Source organism: Theropithecus gelada, chromosome 14 (assembly GCF_003255815.1).
Source record: "Theropithecus gelada isolate Dixy chromosome 14, Tgel_1.0, whole genome shotgun sequence".
NCBI classification, from domain to species: Eukaryota; Metazoa; Chordata; class Mammalia; order Primates; family Cercopithecidae; genus Theropithecus; species Theropithecus gelada.
This window is the reverse complement of record NC_037682.1, coordinates 113,009,467-113,035,016: the sequence shown is the minus strand read 5'-3', so window position 1 is coordinate 113,035,016 and position 25,550 is coordinate 113,009,467. Positions and strand designations below refer to the sequence as shown.

The window sequence follows — 25,550 nt, the reverse complement described above, 5'->3', positions numbered from 1 at the left end:
TCTCTCATTAGATGAGCCCTGTTTCTTTCCCGAGTCGGATTCCTGGAGTTTTATCTTTTACTTCTAGGTAGAAGCCTGTCTTCCTATATCTCACATGCTCCTCCACCAGGAGTCCCAGCTCATCCTTTTCTTTCCCCCACTTGACCTGCCCTACAACAATTTGCCCCACCCTAAGCACTTTCTCTGAGAGCCCACTTTCTCCCATTTTATCCTCACTGGCCCTCCCCTAGGCACTTCTCCCCTTCTTCCCAGAGTACCCAGGGCCAAGGCTTACCAGGAAGCTCACCAGGTCCCCTACAGCCCCGCTCAGTGCAGAATCCACGCCCTGACAACACCCCCACCAACTGGGCCCGTGCCCCTCCCTAAGGTGACCCGCGGGCCTGACATCTCCTCAGCACATTAGTTTCTCCAAAGCATCCAACATCTAGCTAGTCCTTTCCATGAGACTCCCACCTGGCACATCCCACCAGGGCCAGGGTCATTCCCTAGAAAGAGCTCTTTCTCCATTTCCCTAAGTAAATCAGAAGCAGTTCCCACACACCATCCTTTCCTATTCAGTTCAAAGACTTGCTCATTTCACACACCAGTTTACTCTAAACCAGCCTGCCCACGTGATGTGCTAATTCACCTTTATCCCATTTCATCTGGCTGAGATCGAGATGCAGATGACAAAATGTCACTCAGCTGAGTACAACGGAACCTCTCTAGTCCTCAGATAAAATCTGAGAAGAATGAGAAAACTGAGTAGGACGTTGGTCTATGACTCTTGACATGAATCTATTTCCAGTTTCTTCACTGGACTGTGCGCTCAGGCAAGGAGGGGAGGCCTTCATAACTCTGCAAAGGGCCATCGCTCTGGCTTCTGGCTCATACTCTGTCTCAGCATGAAACATTCACCCTGAATATCTGACACATGCAGAAGACAAGAAAATATTTAGCAAGCTGTGACTTTTCCATTTCATAACCAGGGGCTTTTAATGGTGGAAAAAGAAAGATTAAAGCGTCAGTGAGAGGTCTGAGGGACAGTGATTCACTATTTTAATTATTTAAAAAAGGAGACTATTATTCACCATTAAAATGAATGAGGCACTGATCTATGGTACCCATGGATGAACCCTGAAAACATTATGCTAAGTGAAAGAAGCCAGACACAAAAGGTCACATATTATTGTATGATTCCATTTATATGAAACACCCTGTAAAATAGGGAAAAATCCACAGAGACAGAAATCAGACTGACAGCTGCCAGGGGCTGGGAGAAGGGGATAGTGGAGAGAAGCGACTTAATGGGCATGGGGTTTTCTTTTGGAGAAATGAGAAGGCCATGAAATTAAACAGAGGTGGCAGTGGCGCAAGATTGTAAATGTATCGAATGCCACCGAATTGCCTACTTTAAAATGATTAAGCTGATGTTATATACATTTCACCTCAATAAATAATATGTATTTTTTGGAGACGGAGTCTCGCTCTGTTGCCCAGGCTGGAGTGCCGTAGCGCGATCTTGGCTCACAGAATCCTCTGCCTCCCAGGTTCAAGCGTTTCTCCTGCCTCAGCCTCCCGAGTAGCTGGGACTACAGGCACGTGCCACCACACCCGGCTACTTTTTGCATATTTAGTAGAGATGGGATTTCACCATGTTAGCCAAGATGGTCTCGATCTCCTGACCTCCTGATCCACCCACCTTGGCCTCCCAAAGTGCTGGGATTACAGGCATGAGCCACCACACCCAGTCAATAAATAATTTTTTCAATAAAAAACGACAAGCCAGCCTGAAGGAGGTAGGATCTGCCACTGACCAAACCAGGACAAGCTGAGCATCAAAATGAATCATGGCAGGAATGGTTTATAACACATTAAATAATAATTAATCCATGAGTCTGTGTCAGGTGAGGAAAGGAATAAAAGATGACAGCGCCTCCAAAAGAGAAGAAACAGGAAGTGGAAAAGCACCATCAGAGATCAGGTAGAAAGCTGGGCACGTGGATATCCAGTAGGCCTCTCCAACCAGGTAAGTCCCAAACCAAGTTCGTGGTCTCCCCCTAATACTACCCCTGCCCCAGATCTCCCTGACTCCCTGTGTGGCCATCTCTTTACAGGCAGCTCAGGTGAAGCAGCAGCAGTCCCCGGCTCCTCCTTCTTTCACACCCCTCGTTCCCATCCATCAACAAATCCCATTGGCTCTACTTTAAAAATATATTTAGGGTCTGACCATTTCGAGCATCTCTAGTGCCACCACCCTGGGTCCAGCCAACATCCATCCCTACTGGCCTGTATCTCTGCAATCCTTTCACAACTAGTCTTCCTGTTCCCGCCTTTGTCCCCTACAATAGTCAAATTCCCACACAGCATTGAGGATAACTTCTCTAAAAGATAAGCCACATGAGGGCTCACTTATAATTATTTATAACACTATTCATTTATGTTTTACATTCTTTTCATTACATAATGCGATTCACAATTTTTTAATGGAAAAAAAAGAAAAGGTTAAATCAGATCATGTCCATTTCCTGGTCTAAACCTTCCATCCCATTTAGAAGGAAAAAACAGGATTGAGTGTGGTGGCTCATACCTGTAATCCCAGCACTTTGGGAGTCCAAGGCAGACAGATCACTTGAGGTTAGGAGTTTGAGATCAGCCTGGCCAACATGGTACTGTCTCTACTAAAAATATAAAAATTAGCCTGGCCTGGTGGCACACGCCTGTAATCTCAGCTACTTTTGAGGCTGAGGCAAGAGAATCACTTGAACCCAGGAAGGGGAGGCTGCAGTGACCCAAAATCACGCCACTGCATTCCAGCCTGGGCGACAGAGCGAGACTACATCTCAAAAACAAACAAACAAAAAAACAACAACCAAAAAGAAAAAAACAAAGCTCTTCACAAGCCCCTGAAGGCCCTATAGGATCTGAGCCCTGCTCTCTTAGGTACTGTTTCTTCCTTCTCTCTCCCTCTCTTCAGCCCTTCCAGCCACTCTGGCCTCCTCCCTGCTCCTAAAATACCAGTGCAGTCCAGCCTCAGAGTCACTGTGCTTCCTGTCTGCCCTGCTTGCAGTGCTACTCGCCCAGGGTTCTGCCTGGTTCCTTCCCTCATGTAATTCAGGCACCTGCTTAAATGTCCCCCTCCTGAAGCAGCCAGTAGAATAAAAGAACACCCTTGCAAACCCCCGTCCCCTGATCTTGCTTTTTCTTTTCAACATGTTAGCAGGCAGATCACATATTTGCTTATATTCTATCTTCCCCAACTAGAATATAAACTCCATGGAAGAGGAACTTTGTTCTGATATTTTATGGCTTCATACATCATTTTGTGGCTATACCTAGAACACTCTGGCAGAGAGCAGCAGCATACTTGTGAATAAACTGACAATGGAATGAATTGCCCAGAAACAGTGGGCACAAAGGCATGCCCTCAGACCTGGCTGTCATGGCTGGAGAGCCAGACCCCATCCCAGACCAGTCAGCTTCATGCAGGAGACTCTTTCCAAGAGCAGAGGGGACTCTAACAACAGCCACACAGGTCACCCAAGTCTGGCTGTCAAACGACAAATCAGAATAAATGGTCCTGAAAGGATCTTAAGAACCAATTCATCCCTCCCAAACCCCAAGTCCTCCACCACCCCTTGATGGGTGTGGTGCTCAGATATTGCTCACTGCTGGACTGCAAAACAGCTCTAAACACATGATTTACAGATAAAAGATCAATGACGTTGGCGCCTTTCCTTACAAAACACTGCAATTATCTCTTAAAAAAAAAAAAAAAAAAGAGTAATGACATCAATTAACCTGATCCACTGGCCGCATATGCCAGCTCTCACTGACTTGATATTTTCCAAGTGCTGTTTTTCAATGCTCAGAAACCACAAAACCAGAACACTGAACAAAAGGAGCTCAAGGGATTGATTAACACAGTAGCTCTGACCCTAAATGTTACCTAGAGCTGTAGTTTCCAGACTTGGCTGCACATAAGAATCACCTAGGGTGCTTCTTAAAATCCTCATAACCTGGCCACACCCCAAACCCATCCCACGGTGATCCCCGGGCACGTGAGCCAGACATTGGATTTCCAAAACTTCCCGGGTGAATCCACATGTGCAGCTAATGCTGCAAACCACTGAACCAGAGAGAAGCTAATGGTTGTGTTGGCCTAAGAAGGCAGAAGGACTCACAGTCTCCTTACCTCACCAAAGTGTCACTGCCGGCCCCTCCTGGGCTGTAATAGAGCACATTCTCCAAGGACAGGGAGAACTTCAGCCCCTCTGCCTCTGAGATGTATAAATTGGTACGGTTGTTACTGTGGCTGACACACACAAACACCTGGTCCTCGGAGGCATCTGCGATGTAATATTCCTTTGGAATCAGAAGTCAAAAAAGATATGTCAAAAAACAAATGTGCCCTGTGGGCTTTTTCTATACACACGGAAGCAATGACTTTCAAATGTCCTAGTGACGAATGTGTGCCTAAAGCCCACAGGAAGCTCCCTAACCTTGGCAAAGAAGCTTTGGCGACTTTCCCTTTGGAGAACCTGAGGCAGATCTGCAGCTTAGCGGGCCCCTTACTGGCAAATGGGGCACAAAATAACGGGCCACTGCACTGCACAAATGACCTACAAACCTCTTTCTGTTAATAATGTCTCCCTCATTTTCCCATGAGACCTTTCATTCGTGCAAAGTACAATATGGATTAATGCATTTCGCTTTATTTTCCCTAAGGTGACCAAAGGAAGGCAGAATCCATAGAAACTAGCAGAGAACTGGCAAGACAGTTCTCCATATGATCCCATTCGTTGGGTGGAAGGTAAGTCAGTGAGCTGCTTACCTTTCATCAAGCCAACTGCTAGTGTCAAGACATTTCACTGTGACCTCCTCTCTGTGGCAACTCCTCTAATGACCCCATCCCATGCAGCTCTTTCCTATCCATCTTCATGTTATAAAGCTGCATATGTAAGCACTTGCTTATGTGTAGTTTCTTCTGCTGCTCAGTTCATAGTCTCTCCAACCTGTTTCTAAAAGGTGGGACCCAAATCCTAACCCCTGTTGGAACTCACCCCTTGCAAGCAATACAGCAGGTACTCAATAAAAAAAATTCCTATCATGCACAAACTTCCCATTGCTTCAGTACTGGCACACTGCTCAGATGGCACTGACTCTGGCTCCAACCTCTCTCTGCCAGTGCTGCTGCACTTAAAGCAAACTAAGACTCTCCTTCAGCTCTGCTTCAGTGAAGTGGGAAACACAGACCACGATGGCCAAAGTGAAACTGCTCTCTCTAGAGACCTCTCTGGAAAGTGACTTCAGGGAGGCTCCATAAAATATCCACTCCAGCAGGCCATCCCTGCAACACCCTTCCTCTGACCTCTGCGTAAAGACAGTGACACTTCTCCCCAACCTCAAGCAGACCCCACTCACATTAATAGGATGTCTTGTGACAAACTGGGCTGCTCGCATGGGCTTCCGGCCAAAGGAGACCCAGAGCTGGACAGAAGACTGCTGTTGACTGCCCAAGAGATGCTGCCAAGGAAGAGGAGAAAAAAAAAATTAATGGTGCCACATTACAGTCATTCAAAAGCAGCAAAAATAAAAATAGAAGAATCAGATTCTTCCAGTTCTACTGGAAACACAAAATAGAGACTGATTGCAAATTCATATTTTTGCAGCGTCTGCCATCACTGGGCAGCTTGGGTTGTACTGCTTCATCTTAGATACCTGGTTTGCAACAAACACTAGATACTCCGTGGATATTAGATAAGGAAGGAAATGGTATGATGGTAGAACTTGGACTAGAGGAGGTTGTTGGAGGCTGCCAACACTTCAGTAGAGTAAGAGATAGAAAGAGGATTGTGTGATGAGGCTGAAGAAACAGGCAGGGAGGAGCCTACAGCCCCCAAACCACTAAAGGGTGAGATCAGCCACACACCATGCACACAAAACATGTTCTTTTCTTCTTTCTACTCCTATTTTTAGATTACAAGGATGCTGCAGTCACAAGGCTTTAATTTGCACCAAGACTTGAGAGAATATTCATTGATTCTGGTTTTCCATCTCTGAATAATCTCATTGAGGAAGGTCTTTTGCTAGAATATATATTCATTGGTAGAGTATTCAACATGATGTTGACCACATCACATTGCATTTTAGAGACTTTTAAGTCACAGCAAGAATCTTGGAAATGTGTATAAAAGCATCAGATTAAGAGCTAGCTCTACCAACTGAAAAAATGACAAAAATCTCTCTAGCTTTCAGTTTATTCATCTACAAAAGGAGAAGCTTATTTGGATCAAGACTTCCCTATAGATGGGTTTAAATGGTCCAGCAACCCTGTAAACATATATGCAAATTTTTTATATACACTCATTTATTTTGCTATGGAGGCTCCATACGTTTTATCAGATTCTCAAGAAAGTCCACAATTCCAAAAAAGATAAGAACTGTTACAAAGACTCTGTGTGGTTTCTTCCAGCTCTAAAAGAACACGGCCAGAAACTGAAGGCAAATGTTGCATATCTGTCAGGAAAGACACAGGGAGGCACACCCTCATGTGGACATAATCATACAAATGACTATTAAACTTATTGAGATGTTGGGATTCCCAGCCAGAGGGGTTACTTCAGCTTCACTTATCCTTGACTAGGTTGCTGTTTATTATAGATATTAACTTCCTAAAGAGTAAGGAACATACCCATTTATTTTATCTGTAATATAACAACTCAGTACCCTGTGCTCACACATGCCCTATAAATACTGTGAGGACCCAGCTGATAAAGACAAAGTTACTTTTAATCCATTTGAGCAGCAGACATTCAAACCACCACTGAACAAATGGTTAAAAGTAATTTGTTTTAAAGAAATCAGGTAGAGAGGTACAAAAGACTGCCCACCAAAATGGAAATCTGAAAACCATATTAATAGCTTGTACTAAACATGGGGCTGTAGGAAATGATGGATCTATAAAAAACGTAAAAGCATTTTAACTGAATGAGAAAACAATTCCCAGCAAAATTGTGACATATAAATTCCAAAAGCCCTCATGAAGCTGATAAAATGTTATGACTATGTCAGATGATTGGTTTCAGTCAGCCTATATACATACATTTTTGTTAACATATAGAGGAACGTATCAATGAAATACACATTTTTATGCTTTGTTTTTTACTACTTCCAACTGTCAGTAAAACTTTAAAAAGAGTGATTTCTCAATGACACCCAGGCTCATCATTAGTTAAAAATACTTAACAATTGCTGCTGGGAGGCCTGAGTATTAAGAATATATTTCACAGGTCAGTCTTACCTCATAAATGCAAAAATCACAGAATACTACAATCATTGAACCAAAAAAAAATCTCAAAACGCATCGATCCCACTTCCTTCTTGGAGAATTATTCCTAAACCTGGACAATTCAGGTTCATTCTTAATGCATTTTTAAAGAGTTATTATATTGTTTTACTGCCACCAAGAAATATATTAACAATTAAGCTATGGTACACTAGTGATTGTAAGATGTATTGTAAGGCTCTGAGATTTTTCTTAATAAACCGTAGGTTTTGGGTTGGTTTGTTTTTTATCTCTATTATTATAAAAGCAAATCATACTCATGGAAAACATCCAACAGCACAGATGAGTACAAGGTAAATGCAGAAGCTCTGCTCTGACCTCCACATCCCTCCTCCCACTCTACCCTGCAGAGTGCCCAGTGGCTAACAGCTCTTGTGCATCCTTTCAGAAATACACTGTGCCACCACACACAAGCATCCTTACATAGTGACAGACACTGCTACATCTACCCTCAACACCCATTATCCCTTTCCTTCCGAGCACTAGGACCCTGACAACATCCAGGATAAATGACTGCACTTCTCTACCATTTTTGCAGCTATGGCTAGTCATGTGATTAAGTACTAGTCAATAAGATTAAAAACAGGAGTCTTGTGTTGGATTTCTAGGAAGGCTGCTTAAATAGATGGAATTGGTGGGAAGAGGTCCTACTTGCTGTCTTTCCTTATTCTTCCTAACTGCAATAAGGACTTGAAGGCTAGTGTGGACGTCTTGAACCACGAGGTAATCTTGAGAATGGAAATCATTAGTCAGGATGGTAGAACGTTAAGACAGATATCTGGGTTCCCAAGAACATCAGGACACCAACATACCAGCCCAAGACAGCCTACCTCCAGGCAGCGAGGGGGAGAAAAACTAAACTCCTGACTTGGTTAAGCAACTTTTCTTTCTAGTCTATTACCAGCAACCTAACACAATTCTAAACTGACACAGGCAATTTAATTTTTCACATATAATTTGGATCATGATATAAATGCTGTTTTATTACTTAACTTTTTCCATTAACAGTATATCTTACTGTCCCACAATTTAACATTTTATCACTGGCAATGTATCTTAGACATCTTTCCACTTAACAGCTATTGGTAGGCATTTGGGTTATTTCCAAAAACATTTCTTAAACACACACACGCGCACACACGTATATATTTATCACTTTTTCAGAACTGCACAATACTGTTGGTAGGATGCATTCTTAGAGAAGAATTCTTAAGTCAAAATTTGTATTTTTGATAGCTATCATGAAATGGCCCTCCTGAAAAGCTGTACCAGCTAACACATCCACAAACACACATACCTTCATCAACTACTAGGAATGATTTAAATGTTTTAATCTAAGTCAATCCTATAGAGTCTGAGAATTTATAAGAAGTTTTTTTTGTTTGTTTGTTTTCATTTCTGATAATTAAAAATAAATTTGGCCAGGCACAGTGGCTCACGCCTGTAATCCCAGCACTTTGGGAGGCCAAGGCGGGCAGATCACGACGTCAAGAGATCAAAACCATCCTGGCCAATATGGTGAAACCCCGTCTCTACTAAAAATACAAAAATTAGCTAGGCATAGTGGAGTATGCCTATAGTCCCAGCTACTCGGGAGGCTGAGACAGGAGAATCACCTGAACCCGGGAGGCGGAGGTTGCAGTGAGCCGAGATCATACCACTGCACTCTAGCCTGGCGACAGAGAAAGACTCCATCTCAGAAAAAAAAAAATAAATAAACAAACAAATCCATCTAGGTATGCAAATAACCTGAATTTCCCTTTATATTTGAGATTGTGTTAAGAGCAGAAAGAAATGGAAGAGGATCAAGAAGAGGAGAAAGGAACTAAATAAAGGATACTCTTACCAAGTAAAGGCCAAAGGATACTGCAATGAGCTATCCCACTGAAAGTTGCATGGCAGCTCAGCTAGAGAAAATGCGTAAAGAACTAAGCCCTCCCAGGGCATGTGGAAGCACAGGGCCACTAGTTCAGAAGCACCAGAGCCATGGGTCACATCCTCCCTTGAAGCAGCAACAAAGCTTCAGCAAAACATCCTCATCCACATTAATGTTGTTTACAAAAAAAAAATCATAAATAAAACATAGCTAAAATCCGACATCTGGGATATTCCAGGGGGTAAAAAGGAGTGAGTAGATAGCTAAGGAGAGGTTGGCAAACGTGGGTAAGTAATATTGAAGCTGAATGAGGGCACATGGGGAGGTCATGTCAGCATTAACTGTTCTTTCGTGTAGGTTGGAAAATGCCTATAATAAAGTTTACAAAGTTAATATTAATTGGAAGCATTTCTAGGAACTCTAAAAATATACTCATCCATAAAAGCAAGAGAAACACTGACAAAAATCTTCAAAATCAACTTTTTCACAATTCTGCAAATGAAATAAAGAGTTGCAAAAATTCAAGGCACATTTATTCAAGAACAATGGCTGAATCTTGGCAAAATTAGCCAGCTTTGTGATGTTTTCATTTGCCCTAATCCCATCCCCCTCTCTCTAGCTCTGTGGTAGCCTTGGAAACCCACAGCCTCACATCTACAATAGCTGTGAAAAACAGCAGCCTAGCAGCCACTGGAGAGGACAGAATAGGTCTGGAGTTCCCAAAAAGCCTGACCTGTCTGGGGACTCACAGGAAAGCTGCATTATCAGCACTTGTCCTTATATAGCCTGACTTGGTTCATGATATAGACAACCTTATAGCCAGCCAAGGTATTTACTGAAAACAGTGAATAAAAACTAGCAAATGTTTATCATCATAACTGCTGAAGACAGTATTACCAATTGGGAATGAAAAGAGGCTAACTAAAAAGCTTAAAAGGAAAAACTGGGGAAGAAGATGCCCTTAGGAGACTTCAATAAGCTCTAGAATATTCCTGGGACTCCACAAAGTCAAGCACATAAGAGCTGTGAGTATGCTCAAGAAAGAAATTAACAGGGTCTAATCTCTTACCTCCAGCTAATCTTGAAGCTCTACATAAGCAGGAAGTGAAGGCTAGGACAGAGTTGTAAACTCCCTGCCAAAGCATTGAAGGTATACCCAAACACACACCCAGAGGCCATTAGCAAAGGCTGAGGGACTTAGTGGTTCAAAGTGTTTAAGAAAATCTCTGTCTTATCATTAGCTGACCAATAAGCTAAATTATGAGATACTTCAGTAGCAATAACAATAAAGAACACAAACTTGAGAGCAGTATAGGAAACTCCCTGAACAACAAAACCAACAACAACAAAAACAGCAACAACAACAAATAGCAACAACACAAAACCCTGAGGAGGGGGTGTCAGTGGTGTGGAGCTGCCACACCATTTAAAATGTCCAGTTTTCAATAAAAAAATCACAGGACAAGCGAAGAAACAGCAAAGTATAGCCTATACACAGGCAAAAAGAGTAGTCAGTAGAAACTGTCCTTAAAAGCTCAGACATTAGACTAAGTAAAAAAAAAAAATTCAATAAGCTATCATAAATATGTTCAAAGGACTAAAAGAAATCATATATAAAGTATGAAAGGACAGTATGAGAACAATGCCTCATCAAATAAAGAATATCAATAAAGAAATTAAAAAATTAAAAAAGAAAAACAAGCAAAAAGAAATTTGGGAGTTGAAAAGTATAATAAATCAAAAGAAAAATTTAGTAGAGGCGTTCAACAGCAGATCTGAACCAGGAAAATAAAAAAGCAGTGAACTTTAAGACATGTCAATTGTGATATCTTAGTCTGACCAAAAAAAAAAAAAAAAAAATGTTAAAAATAAACAGAGCCTAAAAGAACCAGTAAACACCATCAAGTGTCCTGACATACAAATTACTGAAGTCATTGATGAGATGACAGAATAAAGGAGAAAGAATATTTGAAGAAATAATGGCCCAAAACTCCCCAAATTTGATGAAAAACATAAATCCAGTAAGCTCAATGAATTCCTAAAAGGATAAACTCAGAGACCCATACCCAGGCACACCATAGTAAAACTGCTGAAAGCCAAAGATAAAGAAACTTGGAAAGCAGCAAAAGAAAAATGACTCATCTTATATAAGGAGTCCTCAATTAGACTAAAACTGTACTGACGGGCTTTAAGAGTATAAAGATGAGACAATAATAGCACAAAAGCAGGGACACAATAAAGCTATATAATGACAAAGATTTTGTACACTACTTAAGTTACATTGTTATAGTCCAAACTAGATTTCATAAATTAAGATATTTATTATACTCCCCAAAGCACAGATTAAGAAAACACCTGGGAAAAATTTAGTGAAAGAAGGTACAAGGGAATTTAAATGTTACCCTAGAAAAATCTGCATTTAATATAAAAGAAGGCAGTAATGAAGTAATAGAGGAACCAAAAAAAAAAAAAATGAGGAATATAGAAAGCAAACAGCAATAGCAGATATATAGTCTACCTTTTAGTAATTACATTAAATGTAGGTGAATTAAACACCCTAATCAAAAGGCAGAAATCGAAAGAATGCATAAAAGACCTGACACAACCATACGCTATTTACAAGGATTCAAAGATACAAATAGATTGAAACTACCAGGATGAAAAAATGGTATGCTCTGTGATATGGTTTGGCTGTGTCCCCACCCAAATCTCATCTGGAATTCCCACATGTTGTGGGAGGGACCAGGCGGGTGGTAATTGAATCATGGAGGCAGGTCTTTTCCATGATAGTGTTATTATCACTGTTCTCCTGATAGTGAATAAGTCTCACGAGATCTGATGGCTTTTAAAATGAGGGGTTTTCCTGCACAAGCTCTCTTTGCCTGCTGCCATCCATGTAAGACATGACTTGCTCCTGCTTGCTTTCCACTCTGATTGTGAGGCTTCCCCAGCCATGTGGAACGATAAGTCCATTATAAACCTTTTTTGTAAATTGCCCAGTGTTGGGTATGTCTTTATTAGCAGCATGAAAATGGACTAATACACCATGTTAACTGTACCCAGAAGAAAAGAAGAATAGCTATAATAATAGTCAAAATAGAATTTAAGACAAAAAATAGTTACTAGAGACAACGAAGGACATTTAATAATGATAAAAGTGTCAATCTAGAAGAATTAACAATCATAAACATACATGCACCTAACAACAGAACTCCAAAGCACATGAGGGAAAACTGCCACAATTGAAGGGAGAAATAAATAATTCAAGATGATAACAGTTAGAGATTTCAACAGTTAAAGATTTTCCCATCTTCAATATAGAACAAGGCAGAAAAGGAAAAAGATAAACTGAACATCACCATCAACCAAGTAGATTTAATAAACATTTCTAGAACATAATACCCAACAACAGCAGAATACACATTCTTCTCAAAGCACATGTTTCGTTTCACATGTTCAGCCACATTCTCAAGGATAACAGATGTTAAGTATTAAAATAAGCCTCAATACATTTTAAAAGAAATGAAACCATATAAAGTACATTCTGTGGTCATAATGGAATAAAATGAGAAACCAAAAAGACAAGGAAATTCACAAATATATTGAAATTAAACAACACATTCAAAAATCATCAGTGGGTCAAAAGGAATCACAAGAGTCATTAGAAAATACTTTAAGATGAATGAAAATGAAAACATAAGCATATGAAATGCAGCTAAAGCAGTGATTAGAGAAAAATGTATACCCATAATCACTTATATTAAAAAAGAAGAAAAATATCAAATCAATAGCCTGACTATCCACCTTAAGAATGTAGAAACATAGGGCAAACTAAGCCCAAAGCAAGCACAATGAAAGAAATACAAAGATTCGAGTAGGAATAAATGAAATACAGAAGAGAAAAAGAATAAAGAAAATTACTCAAATAATATACTGATTCTTTGAAAAGATTAACAAAATTTAATAAACTAGACTACAAGCTAGACTTACCAAGAAAAGAAGACTCAAATTATTAAAATTAGGAAAGAAATAAGAAACATCATTAACAACCTCACAGAAATAAAAAAGAAGATTAGTATGAATACTATGAATAATTGAAAATTAAATAACCTAGAAGAAATGAACAAATTACTAGAAAGATACAAACTGCTGAAACTAAACCAAAGATAAAATTTAAAAACTAAAAAGATTGAATTAGTAACCAGAAAACTTCCCACAAAGACGGTAAATTCTGCCAAACAAATTAAAGGATAAAAATGATTATAAACCAAGAGCATGTGGGATTCATTCCAAAAATGTGCACTGGTTTAGATCCATCAATGTAATAGTCAATGTTAACAGACTAAAGGAGGAAAAAAAGAAACATATGATATCACAACTGACACAGAAAAAGCACTGACAAAATCCCAGACTTTTTCATGATAAAAACACTCAACAACCTAGGAATAGAAGGGAACCTTTCTCAAATTGGTAAAGGGCATCTAGAAAAACCCCACAGTTAAAAATCATACTTAATGGTATAAGACTGAATGCATTTCCCCTAAGATCAGGAATAAGACAAGGATGCCTACTCTCTCCACTCCTAGTCAACATTTTACTAGAGGTTCTAGCCAATGCAGTTAGGCAAAAAAATAAACAAATAAAAGGCCTCCAGACTGGAAAGGAAGAATTAAAGGATGATGTTGTCTCTTTTAGCAGACCTAAGGAATTATCCTAAGGAATCTACACATCAAAAAAGTTAGAACTAATAAAGTTCAGCAAGGTTGGAGAATATAAGATCACTAATACAAAAATCAATCATGTTTCTACATACTAGCAATGAACAATCTGAAAATGAAATAAAGAAAAGAATCATTTACAATGGAGCCAAAAAGGATACTTAGGAAACTTTTTTTTTTTTTTTGAGATGGAGCCTCACTCTGTCACCCAGGCTGGAGTGCAGTGGCATGATCCCAACTCACTGCAATCTCTGTCTCCTGGGTTCAAGCAATTCTTCTGCCTCAGCCTCCTGAGTAGCTGGGACTACAGGTGTACCCCACCACGCCCAGCTAATTTTTGTATTTTTAGTAGAGACAGGGTTTCACCATATTGGCCAGGCTGGTCTCGAACTCCTGACCTCGTTATCTGCCCACCTCAGCCTCCCAAAGTGCTGAAATTACAGGTGTGAGCCACCGTGCCCAGCCAGGAGAAGTTTTTAACTAAAGAAGTCCAGGACTTATACATTGAAAACCAGAAAACCCAGTTGAAAGAAATTAAAGAAAACCTAAATAAATGGAAGACTATCCTTTGTCCATGCATTGGAAGACATAATATATTGAGATGGTAATACTCTCCAAATTGTGTTGAATCTGTAGATCAATCTCTATCAAAATCCCATCTGCGGTTTTTTGTTGTTGTTGTTGTTTTGGCAAAAAATTGACAAGCTGATCTTAAACACACGTTGAAAGAATAGCCAATACAATCTTGAAAAAAGAACGAAGTTGGAGAGTTCTAATTTACCACATTCAAAACTTATTACAAAACTACAGTAATCAAGACAGTGTGATGTTGGCATAGGGATAGACATATAGATTAATGGAACAGAACTCAGAGTCCAGAAACAGGCCAAGTGTAGTGGCCTGGGCAACATAGTGAGACCCTGTCTCTTCAAAAACTTAGCCAGGCTCAGTGGTGCATGCCTGTAGTTGCAGCTACTCAGGAAGCTGGGGCGGGAGGACCATTGGGCTTGTGAGTTCAAAGCTGCAGTGAGCCATGACCATGCCACTACATTCCAGCCCAGGTGACAGCAAAACTGTCTCAAAAAAAAAAAAAAAAAAAAGAGACAGAGAGAGAAGGAGTCCAGAAATACATTCTCATATTTATGAGAAATTAATGTTCAACCAAGGTACCAAGAGAAAAGTATAGCCTTTTCAACAAATGGTGCTGGGACAACTGGTTATCCACATACAAAAGAATGAAGGTAAACAACTACTTCACACTAGATAAAAAAATTAATTGAAAATGAAATGAATCATAGACTGTAAGAGCTAAAACTACATAACTCTTAAAGGAAAAGGAAGCATATCTTCATGACCTCAGATTAGGCAATAGTTTCTTGGATATAACAATAGAACAGGCAACAAAAAAAAATTGATAAATTTAACTTCATCAAAATTAAAAACAAGGCTGGGTATGGTGGCTCGTGCCTGTAATCCCAACACTTTGGGAGGCCAAGGTAGGAGGATTGCTGGAGCCCAGGAGTTTGAGACCAGCCTGGGCAACTTGATGAAACCCCATCTTTACAAAAGATAAAAAAATTAACAGGTATGGTGGCACATGCCTGTGGTCCCAGCTACTCAGGAGGCTGAGGTAGGAGGACTGCTTGAGCACACGAAGATCACGGCTGCAGTGAGCCATGATTGCTCCACTGCACTCCAGCCTGGGTGACAGAGTAAGACCCTCAACTCAAAAAAATAAAAAGAAAAACTTTAGTGCTGAAAAAGAAAAGAAAGTAAAAAGATAAACCATGGAATGGCAGAAAAGATTTGCAAATCATGTAACTTATATATAAAGAATATATAGAAAAAAGAACTACTATAACTCAAGAACAAAAAAGAACCCAATTTAAAAACGGAACAAAGGACTTGAATAGACATCTGTCCAAGAAAGACATACAAATGGCCAACAGCCACATGAAAAGATGTTCAACATCCTTAGCCATCAGGAATTCAAATTAAAACCATTAGATACCACTTCACACTTAACTGGGATGGCTATCATCCAAAAAACAGTAACAAATGTTGACAAGGATATGGGAAAACTACACCCTAATACATTTCTGGTGGGAATATAAAATGGTACAATAGTTTTGGAAAACCACTTGACCGATTCTCAAAAAGTTAAACAGAATTGTCGGCTGGGCACAGTGGCTCATGCTCGTAATCCTAGCACTTTGGGAGGCCAAGGTGGGCGGATCACAAAGTCAGGAGATCGAGACCACCCTGGCTAACATGATGAAACCCCATCTCTACTAAAAAATACGAAAAATTAGCCAGGCATGGCAGCAGGCACCTGTAGTCCCAGCTACTCGGAGGCTGAGGCAGGAGAATAGCATGAACCCGGGGAGCTTGCAGTGAGCGGAGATCGTGCCACTGAACTCCAGCCTGGGTGACACAGCGAGACTCTGTCCCGAAAAAAAAAAAAAAAAAAATTGCCACATGACCCAGAGTTACCCAGTAGTTACTCCCAGGTATAAACCCAACAGAATTAAAACCATAAGTTCACACACAAACTTGCACAGGAACATTCACAGCAGCACTGTTTGTAACAGTGAAATAGTAGACACAAGCCAAATGGCCACCAACTAATAGATGGATAAATAAAATGTTATATTCACTGCAAATACTAGTCAGCCATTAAAAATGGTTAAAGTAATTATACATGCTACAATATAAATGAAACTTGAAAACATTATACTGTGAAAGAAACCAGTCACAAAACGTCACTGATATAGTTTGGCTATGTCCCCACCCAAATCTCATCTTGAATTGTAGCTCCCCCATAATCCCCACGTGTCATGGGAGGGACCTGGTGGGAGGTAACTGAATCATGGGGGTGGATTCTCCTGTGCTGTTCTCAACATAGTGAATAAGTCTCACGAGATCTGACGGTTTTATAAAGGGCAGTTCCCCTGCACACGCTCTCTTGCCTGCTGCCATGTAAGCCATGCCTTTGCTCCTCCTTCACCTTCTGCCTTAATTGTGAGGCCTCTCCAGCCATGTGGAACTGTGAGTCTATTAAACCTCCTTTTCTTTATAAATAACCCAGTCTAGGGCATTTCTTCATAGCAGTATGAAAATGAACTAATACAGTCACAAATTGTATGATTTCTGTTATATAAAATGCCCAAGATAAGCAAAGCCGTAAAGATACTAGATTAGTGATTACCAGCATCAGGGAGGAAAAGGGAAGTAATGGTAATGGGTATGTGGTTTCTTCTGTGGGGTGATAAAAATATTTGGAATTAGGTAATGATGAGCATGGCACAACTTTATGAATATACTAAAAACCACTGAATTGTACACTTAAAAAGGTTAAATTTTGTAGAATGTGAATTGTATCTGAACACAGTTGTAACAAATATTAATTTTAAATGTATTGGTATTATAGTTTTATTTTTAATCAGTAAATGTTTGGGTTTTATTGATCGTGTATGAGAGTTATAAGCATTAGGTGCTTATACGTAGCTTTATATTTGCATACATTTAAGTAACATAGTTAAAATAATATGTAAGTAATTTGATTTGGGTCAGTTATCCTATAATTCACAGCACAGTTTTGTCAGCTGATTTCTCATCTAGAAGGCCACAACATCTTGCAGCAGTTACTAAACTCTTCTGTTACCTCTGATCAACATTAGAGACTAAATTAGCTTAAGGTTGAAAATTGGTTTTCAATAGTGAAATTGGTGGTTGCTTGGTCAGAATCATGAAAATATACATGGGCCTTCACTTGGGAGATCGACGTGACATCAAAATACTCGAATTGGGCATAATATTCTAAAGATACCATCCTGTCATTAACAGGGCATAACAATCGAGAGAGGCCCATAACCTATACTTTTTGGGATAATGCCTGGGACTTGTCAAAACAATGCGATTCCAGTTACCTGATGCCAACTGAAGGGGTAACAGACAACTAGCAGCATAGTCAGCAACTATAGGTAGTCAGACAACTATCTGTAAAGGTCCAGATAATAGGTATTTTCGGCTTTTGGAGCCATACTGCTTCTGTACAGTTAACTATGCAACTCTACCACTGCGGTATGAAAGCAACCTTAGACCACACATAAGCAATAAGTATGGCTGTGTCCCAGTAAAACTTCATTTACAAGAACAGGTGGTGGGCCACAGTTTCCTAGCATGCACTCTAGAACATAGCGTCTGCAGCGTGCAAGGCATGGGTGGCTGCATCACCTGTAAGGACACAGAAGAGACTTCAAGTCCACAGATCATGTCTTTGCGTACTGATACACATTTGTGCCAGAAATATCTGAGCCTGGCTTGCATGATAATCTTAATCTGGTAGTGAGGTTGTGAGGTTGTAGGGGAGTAGCTAACCCTGACCCACCTCAAGCTTTTCGGAAATTACTGTTATCTACTGAAAGAGTCTCACAGTTGTATATTACCAAATTAACAAATCACAGAGGAACGTCATTGTTTCTTTAATGGCCCTATCATTTTGATGTAGACTATGAAGACAAATAAGTGAACTTTATGTCAAAAAACAAGGAATAAAAATTAAACTAGACAGCTTAAGGGCAACAAATACAAAGCACATTACAAAGCCAGAGCAAGGCCAACAGGGTACCAGGAGGTTCTGAAGACCCGGACACCAGCTCCAGTCCCGGAGCCAGGGGGCTGAAACAGTAACTTGCAAAGGACTGTAATTATTCACGGTGCTGGAAGGAAGCAAAAGAGTTAATCACACAAAACCAACTTTCTGTAGTTTTAAAATCAGTTCTTTGATTTTCCCAATTTGATCTGAATTCATTTAACACTAAAGCCAGCTGGAATTCCCCAAGCTCAGGCAGCCTTAGAACTAGGCAAATCCCAGATAAAAAGTTACACTTGCAGGTTTCAACACTCCTACTGGGAGGGGATTATCTGACCAAGGCCAACTTTGTTTATCCTTGTGGTTTAGCAGTCTGATGTAATAAAAAGGAGGAAAGCACATATTTTACGTGCTGTCCACAGCCAGTTGTGTTTCTTTTCTCATCAATCCATCCCTTGAGAAATATTCCCTAGACAGTAGTACAACTCTGTCATTTGAAGCATCTGCCTGTAGAAGGCTCAGGGCAGAGTTTCTGAAACTGGTGATTCTTAGACGACCTTGGGATGCTCTGGGGAAAAGTGCATTTGAGCCCTGCAATCTGCACTTGTAACAACTGTCCTTGCCTGATGCTGACGTGGGTACTCCTAAGACCACAATTTGGGAAACACCTCTCAGTGGTGGCCCAACTCATCTTACTTACATCCTCTTGCTAACACCACTGACCTTGGACTCTGTTGGTTCATCCATGTGCAGGAGGAGGAGCCAACACATAACTACAGTTGCGCCACCAACAGCATATAAATAAATAAGCCATATAGAGAGTTAAGAATTGCCTATAAAAGTACCAAAAATTTAATACCTCTCCCACCGCATTTCTAAAAATTGACTACTTTTTAAATTTCGTGGGCAAACATGGCATTCATTCAACTCCATTGCACATCTGCTGCGTACCAAACATTGTGCAAGGCACTGGGTACTGTATTAGTGAGATCGAAACAAACATGACCCCTAATCTTACCACTGGCTAGGTTTAATTAAAAACTCACCACAGGCACTCTGTAAATCAGATACATCTGGAGAACAGACATAGCTGTTAGATTGGAATGGAGGGCACAGAAAGCTCCAGCTGGAATATAACTTTTTTTCTTTTTTCTTTTTTTTTTTGAGATGGAGTCTTGCTCTGTTGCTCAGATTGGAGGGCAATGGCATGATCTTGGCTCACTGCAGCCTCCACCTCCCGACTTCAAGCAATTCTCCTGCCTCAGCCTTCCGAGTAGCTGGGATTACAAGCACGTGCCACCACACCAGCCTAATTTTTGTATTTTTAGTAGAGATGGGGTTTCACCATGTTGACCAGGCTCGTCTCGAACTACTGACCTCAAATGATCCACCCACCTTGGCCTCCCAAAGTGCTGGGATTACAGGCATGAGCCACCATGCCCGGCCCAGCTGGGATATAACTTAAACTCTCGGCCGTGACACCTAGGAATAACCCGGTTAAGAGAAATGCACAACAGCTATCCATCCTGCCCTGGTTCACACAAAAAGGAGGACAAACCAGGCAGTCAGCCAATGTGTTTTAGCGTTCAGAATTAAAATCATACAATAACTCCAGGCCCAAGGTACCAAGGCAGAAAAGGCCTATAAACCCTGGAGAACTGAAGACAAGGTTTTAGACCATACTGAAAACTCAAGACTGTCCAACTGATGTCACAAGACACCAGTGCTTGGGCCTGATTTCTCATCTGTGTGTTCCCATCATCCCATCCCTGCCCAAAGTCATTCAAGGATGCTTATGTTTCTGGGCTGCTGTACGTATTTGTGCATGTGTGTCTAAGAGAAAGATAGAGAAAGAGACAGGCAAAGCAGGAAGGCAGTGAACCGATGTCTGTGGATCAATGCAAATGGCCCGACAAGAAAAACTGCCATAGGCTAATGGTTTTTCAGAACATTTTGCAAGGTGTGTAACTGAAAATGCCTCTAGCCTTTAGCCACCCACATCTCTCTTCTCATTCTGTCCTTACTCCCTGCTTTTCCTGCTGGGGAGGTCCTCTCTTGACCCTAAAATCCTACCAAGAAGGTTGACCTACTTCCACCTTGCCTACTACCAATTATAGAAGTAAATGGGAACTTGAAGGAAAACACTGCGTCTGATTTCAGTCTCTAAGGTTAACAGTGACAGACAATACAGCAACCTCCCAGTTAGCAAAGGCCTTCAACAAAGCCTGAGTCAACAAGGGAAGGGCACCATCAGGAAAGCAAGCCAGTAGCCTCCCAGAAATAAGAGCCCCACCTGCCCTCGACTGGGCCTGGTTTTTTCCTTTACAACTAGGGTGATAAAGACTGAACTCAATACAGTTTCAAGACAAGTCCTGTTAAGTAATCAACTCTGGTTTTAAACGAGCAAGCCCGCCATTTCAGCATCTGGCTCCAAGACATCAAATCAAGGGGAAGATCTTCCCAGAGGCTGAGAGTTAAGCTACTTACTGACAGCTGGAAGCTTAATTACTGCTTTTCTTAGAGCATTAACTCCCACTAGCCAATGACTACACATCCTATTAGCCATGTAAATTAACATGTGTTGAAAAAACTCAAAGAAATCAGCCTAAATTTAAAGGAAATCAGGCAGTGGGATTAAAGGAAAGAAACCACTGAACCACCCTCCCCCGCTCCATTCTTTGCTCTTTTCATAGGGATTTCAAAGCAATAGTCTTTGTCAAGAATGCTTGGCTACCAGGAAACAACCAAATTCCTAGAGCCTAGAGCCACTTTGAGTGTTTGTCCTAGGCCTCTCCACTCCTCTGACTTCCTAGCACCTGCCAAGCCCTTTGGGAATGTTCGTCAATGTCGTCAATGTTGAGAATCCTTCAGTCAATGTCGTCAATGTTGAGAATCCTTCAGTCAATCTGTCCCAAGCACATCCTTCCGGTTCCTGTGTATGCAAACTCACCTATTTAATCACAGAATGCCAAACGTCACAAAGGAAACTCAAAAGTAGTTTATTCTTTAGTGCATTCAACTTACCACCACCTTTGTAGCAAACATGTACTTGTCCCGAAGCTGAAAATCTCGCACTTCCTCAAGGATCACTTCCTGGTTTTCCCGAGACTGGAAGAAATCTGTACTTCGGAAAACGGTGGAGTAGCCAGAGGGTTCATGTCGTTCAATGTAGATGGTATTTGGTTTGTCATAGGGATCAATTCCCCTGGCAGAAAAAAAAAAAAAAAAGGTTGTTATCATTTGCACATTTAATTACTAGAGGTATGGAGGCTTTGCAATGAGGAAAATCAACTAGAATTTAGGCCTACCATGGTGTGACCTACAGATGATACTCTCCGTGCCTCAAACATATCCCTTTGGTTACTCCTTGACTCAGGATAGAGGGGACAAAACTGCCATTTGTAAAGTGTTTTATGTTGTTTTCAAAGCATCCTGGGTTTCGCTCAAGGCAACCCTGCCCTGCTTGGGAAGGGCAAAAAATAGTAGTACAAGATAAAATTTTTCAAAATTAATAAGCAAGGGACTGCTTGAAGCTATAAGCAAGTTTCTGGTCTCAAGTTATGCATCTCAGAGGAACGAAGGAGAGTTTTCCCAAGCTGCTACATCCTCTGAAGAACATTACTGGAGAAACCATACTATGAACCTCTGAGCCTGATCCATCCAAGGGACGCTGCCCTGTCTCTGCCCTGTCCCCTGCCAATGTCACAGATCTAGGCAATCTGGAGCTGCCTGTGCATTTCGTCTCCCATGAGGCTCTTCCACAAACTCTTTCTCGCACATACTGATCTCCTTGATGTCCTTCAGAAAAGGAGGACACCTTTCTCCCTCTGTGCTTTTGCGAACACCACACTCCCACGAAGAGATGCCCTCCGCACACACTCTGATCCCTCCATCCAATTCCTACACTCCTCTGTCATCCAGTTCCAGTCCTCATCTTCCAGGGAGCCTTCCTCAGTGTTGTCCTCTCTTCTCCCAACACTAGCAAAACATCGCTCCGCAGCACCCAATTCCAAGCCTTTCACATGAGTTTGAACTCCAGACAAAGGTACAAAACCCCTGTAGTTGGGCCATTTTTTAGAATCAGTCTTATTCCTTTACGCAGTAATGCCTCTTAGACACTGTATTTTATTGTTCACCATTATGTATTTGTCTGAGCTTCCTAGACACAGTATAGATGCCTTGGAAAACCATGTCTTAGATTTCTTTTCACCCTATAGTATTCCTAGCTGAAGAGATACTTTCTGCATGGGATCTGTGCGGCAATTCAAGAAGCTAATCCAAAACGAAAACATAGAATGACCAGGCCAAACTACCTTGGAGAAGAACTTCTGAGCCAGTGTTCCCCAAAGAAGCCCCACACGGTAGCTCAGAGGACAACTCATCTGCTCCAGGTCTCCTAACATTCTCAAGAACACCAAGGCCATGGGAACCATTCAGCAAATGGAAAAAATAAATGGAAAAGTCGGGAAGATAGTCTTGTAGTAAGAATACAGAGTGATGACTCAAGGAAAGGCAGAAGGCCTCAGTTAGGTAATTGCCCTTATACAGTTCCATATGCATGATGGCTCTCAGAATAACGAAGGTAATTTGTGTTAAAATTCCTCCAGAGATACACCGTCAAGAGCATATTCTCCCCTGCCCCTCCCACAAAGGAAGATAAGAACCAGAGAAACAAGAGCCTCTTTTGCCAGGTGCAGTGGGTCACACCTGTAATCCCAACACTTTGGGAGGCTGAGGCCAGGGTAGGGAGGGAGACCATTTGAACCCAAGAGTTCGAGACCAGCCTGGGCAACATAGTGAGACTCCACCTCTATAAAACATAAATTTAAAAATAGCCAGGCACATTGGCGCACACCTGTAGCCCCAGCTACTCAGGAGGCTGAGGTGGGTGGATTGAAGCCTGGAAGTTCGAGGCTGAGTGAGTCATGATTGTGCCACTGCACTCTAGCCTGGGCAACAGAGCAACACCCTGCCTCAAAAAAACAAAGAAAAAAGAGCTTCTTTTTACAATGAGAGCAAGACTTGAGTTTTGCCCTACAGTCTGGATTCTTAGGGCAATGAAGAAACCAGCAGCCTTGGTCCTAGTGTGGGAGAAAACTATTCTTCACTATCAGATCCTCTGTGTGCATGTGTGGGCGGGTGGTGGCATGTTCTCTTCTTTTCCACAATTAGAAGTACTGATTAAAGTACTTCCTCTAGCCAGAGGATATGCAAATTAAAATGAGGCTGCTTGGTATTTTTAAAACGGCAGAGGAAGGAACCTTTATTGAGCTATTTTGAGACCCAGCTCACCTCTATTATTCCTTCCTAGCCAAAAGCAGCAGCCAACACCTAGAGATAGAAAGAACTATGACTTTCATCCCAATTTTCTTCCGTAATCCATATTTGGACCTCCCATTTCTGCAAGCTGCTCCACCTACAAGTTCTTATACTTTGCAATCACTTAGACTTTCAATGTCTTACGCTCACTGACACCTACTTTCTATTGTCTTTGCCCTCATTGAGAAATTCCACTCCTTGCTCTACCTCTGAGCAGTCACCAGCCTCACCTGGCCTCACCTGAAATCCCTCAATGATACTCCACAGGGTATCTTTAGTCCCCTCAGCTCCCCTCCAGGTCTTCCACTGCTCTGTCCGGCCAATCTCCAGCTCCCAACCATGTAAATTATTAGCTTTCCCACTCCTGCTGCTCCCAACTTGCCAAGCATTGTTGAACAAATGTATGTCATTATTCTGACAGACTAGATTACACTTTCACTTACTATGGGGAAACCTAAGGGGAAAAATCCCCTAAATAGCCTAAAATCCCCTAACCAACATGTCATTAGCTTAAATGAGATAAACCAGTCCTTTCTCCCAAGATATCCATATATCTACACAGAGGCAGAAGGTACAATATAATTTTAGAACTTAAAAATTTCTAAATTGTATGTTCCCTTATCTAGTAATTCTGCTGGTTTGCCCTCTTATAGTTTCTTAAACAGAAAAAAGAACAATTTTTCCCCTTAAAATTCAAATCAAGCAAAAGAAAGTTCTAATGGTTTTCCTTGAGCACAGGGTGTCCTTGGATGAGACTGTGGTTATAATTTCACTAAGATCCCACAACTTCTGCTCAAGGAAAATAGCAAAAGGGTCAGAAACAGCTACCCTCTGTGGAAACATAAACAAGAATCTATGGGTGTCTGACGATGGTCAGCTGTAAGGCTCCTCAACATGCCAGCTCCATCTTTACCATCCTCTATTTCTAAGGAAGCAATACCAACTGAAAGACATTTCACTTTACATGGAGAACTAAAAGAAAGGCAGTATCTACATCTTCTGGGACCATTACACGTAATGAGGACAAAAATTACTAGTAAAAATCTAAAAACACATGAAAAACTAGGAGATAGAAATATAAATACACACACATACAATCTATCTCATATTACAGCCAAAGGGCTAATCTCAAATACATAAAGAGCTCCTTGAAATCAATAATGAAAACACTAATAATCAAATAGAAAAGGGGCATGAAGCCAGGCACAGTGGCTCACACCTGTAATCCCAGCACTTTGGGAGGCCGAGGTGGGCAGATCACCTGAGGTTGGGAGTTTGAGACCAGCCTGGCCAACATGGTGAAACTTCGTCTCTACTAAAAATACAAAAATTAGCCAGGCATGGTGGTGGGCACCTGTAATCCCAGCTTCTCGGGAGAGTGAGACAGGAGAATCGCTTGAATCTGGGAGGCAGAGGTTGCTGTGAGCCAAGATCACACTACTGCACTCCAGCCTGGTCATACTTACACAAACAAACAAATAAATAAATAAACCACAATCCCAGCACTTTGGAAGGCCAAGGTGGGAGGACTGCTTGAGGCCAGGCGTTTGCAATCAGCCTGGGAAACACAGGGAGACCTCCTTTCTACAGAAAAACTTAAAAATTAGCTAGGCATGGCTGCACATGCCTGTAGTCCTAGCTACGTAAGAGGCTGAGGTGGGAGGATCACTTGAGCCCGGGAGTTTGAAGCTGCTGTAAGCTATGATACTGTCACTG

The 25,550-nt window shown here is 41.2% G+C and overlaps 1 protein-coding gene across 2 annotated transcripts in view; it reads right to left on the bottom strand.

Moving 5' to 3' along the window:
* Window positions 1-25,550, bottom strand: part of SORL1 (sortilin related receptor 1) — a 178,528-nt gene that overhangs the window by 113,234 nt on the left and 39,744 nt on the right. For both annotated transcript variants that reach the window (XM_025355834.1, XM_025355835.1), the window contains exons 6-8: window positions 21,540-21,720; window positions 5,404-5,505; window positions 4,175-4,344 (exon numbers count right to left, since the gene is read on the bottom strand). In XM_025355834.1, coding sequence (XP_025211619.1) covers window positions 4,175-4,344; window positions 5,404-5,505; window positions 21,540-21,720 — 453 coding nt within the window. The remainder of the gene's footprint in view (window positions 1-4,174; window positions 4,345-5,403; window positions 5,506-21,539; window positions 21,721-25,550) is intronic.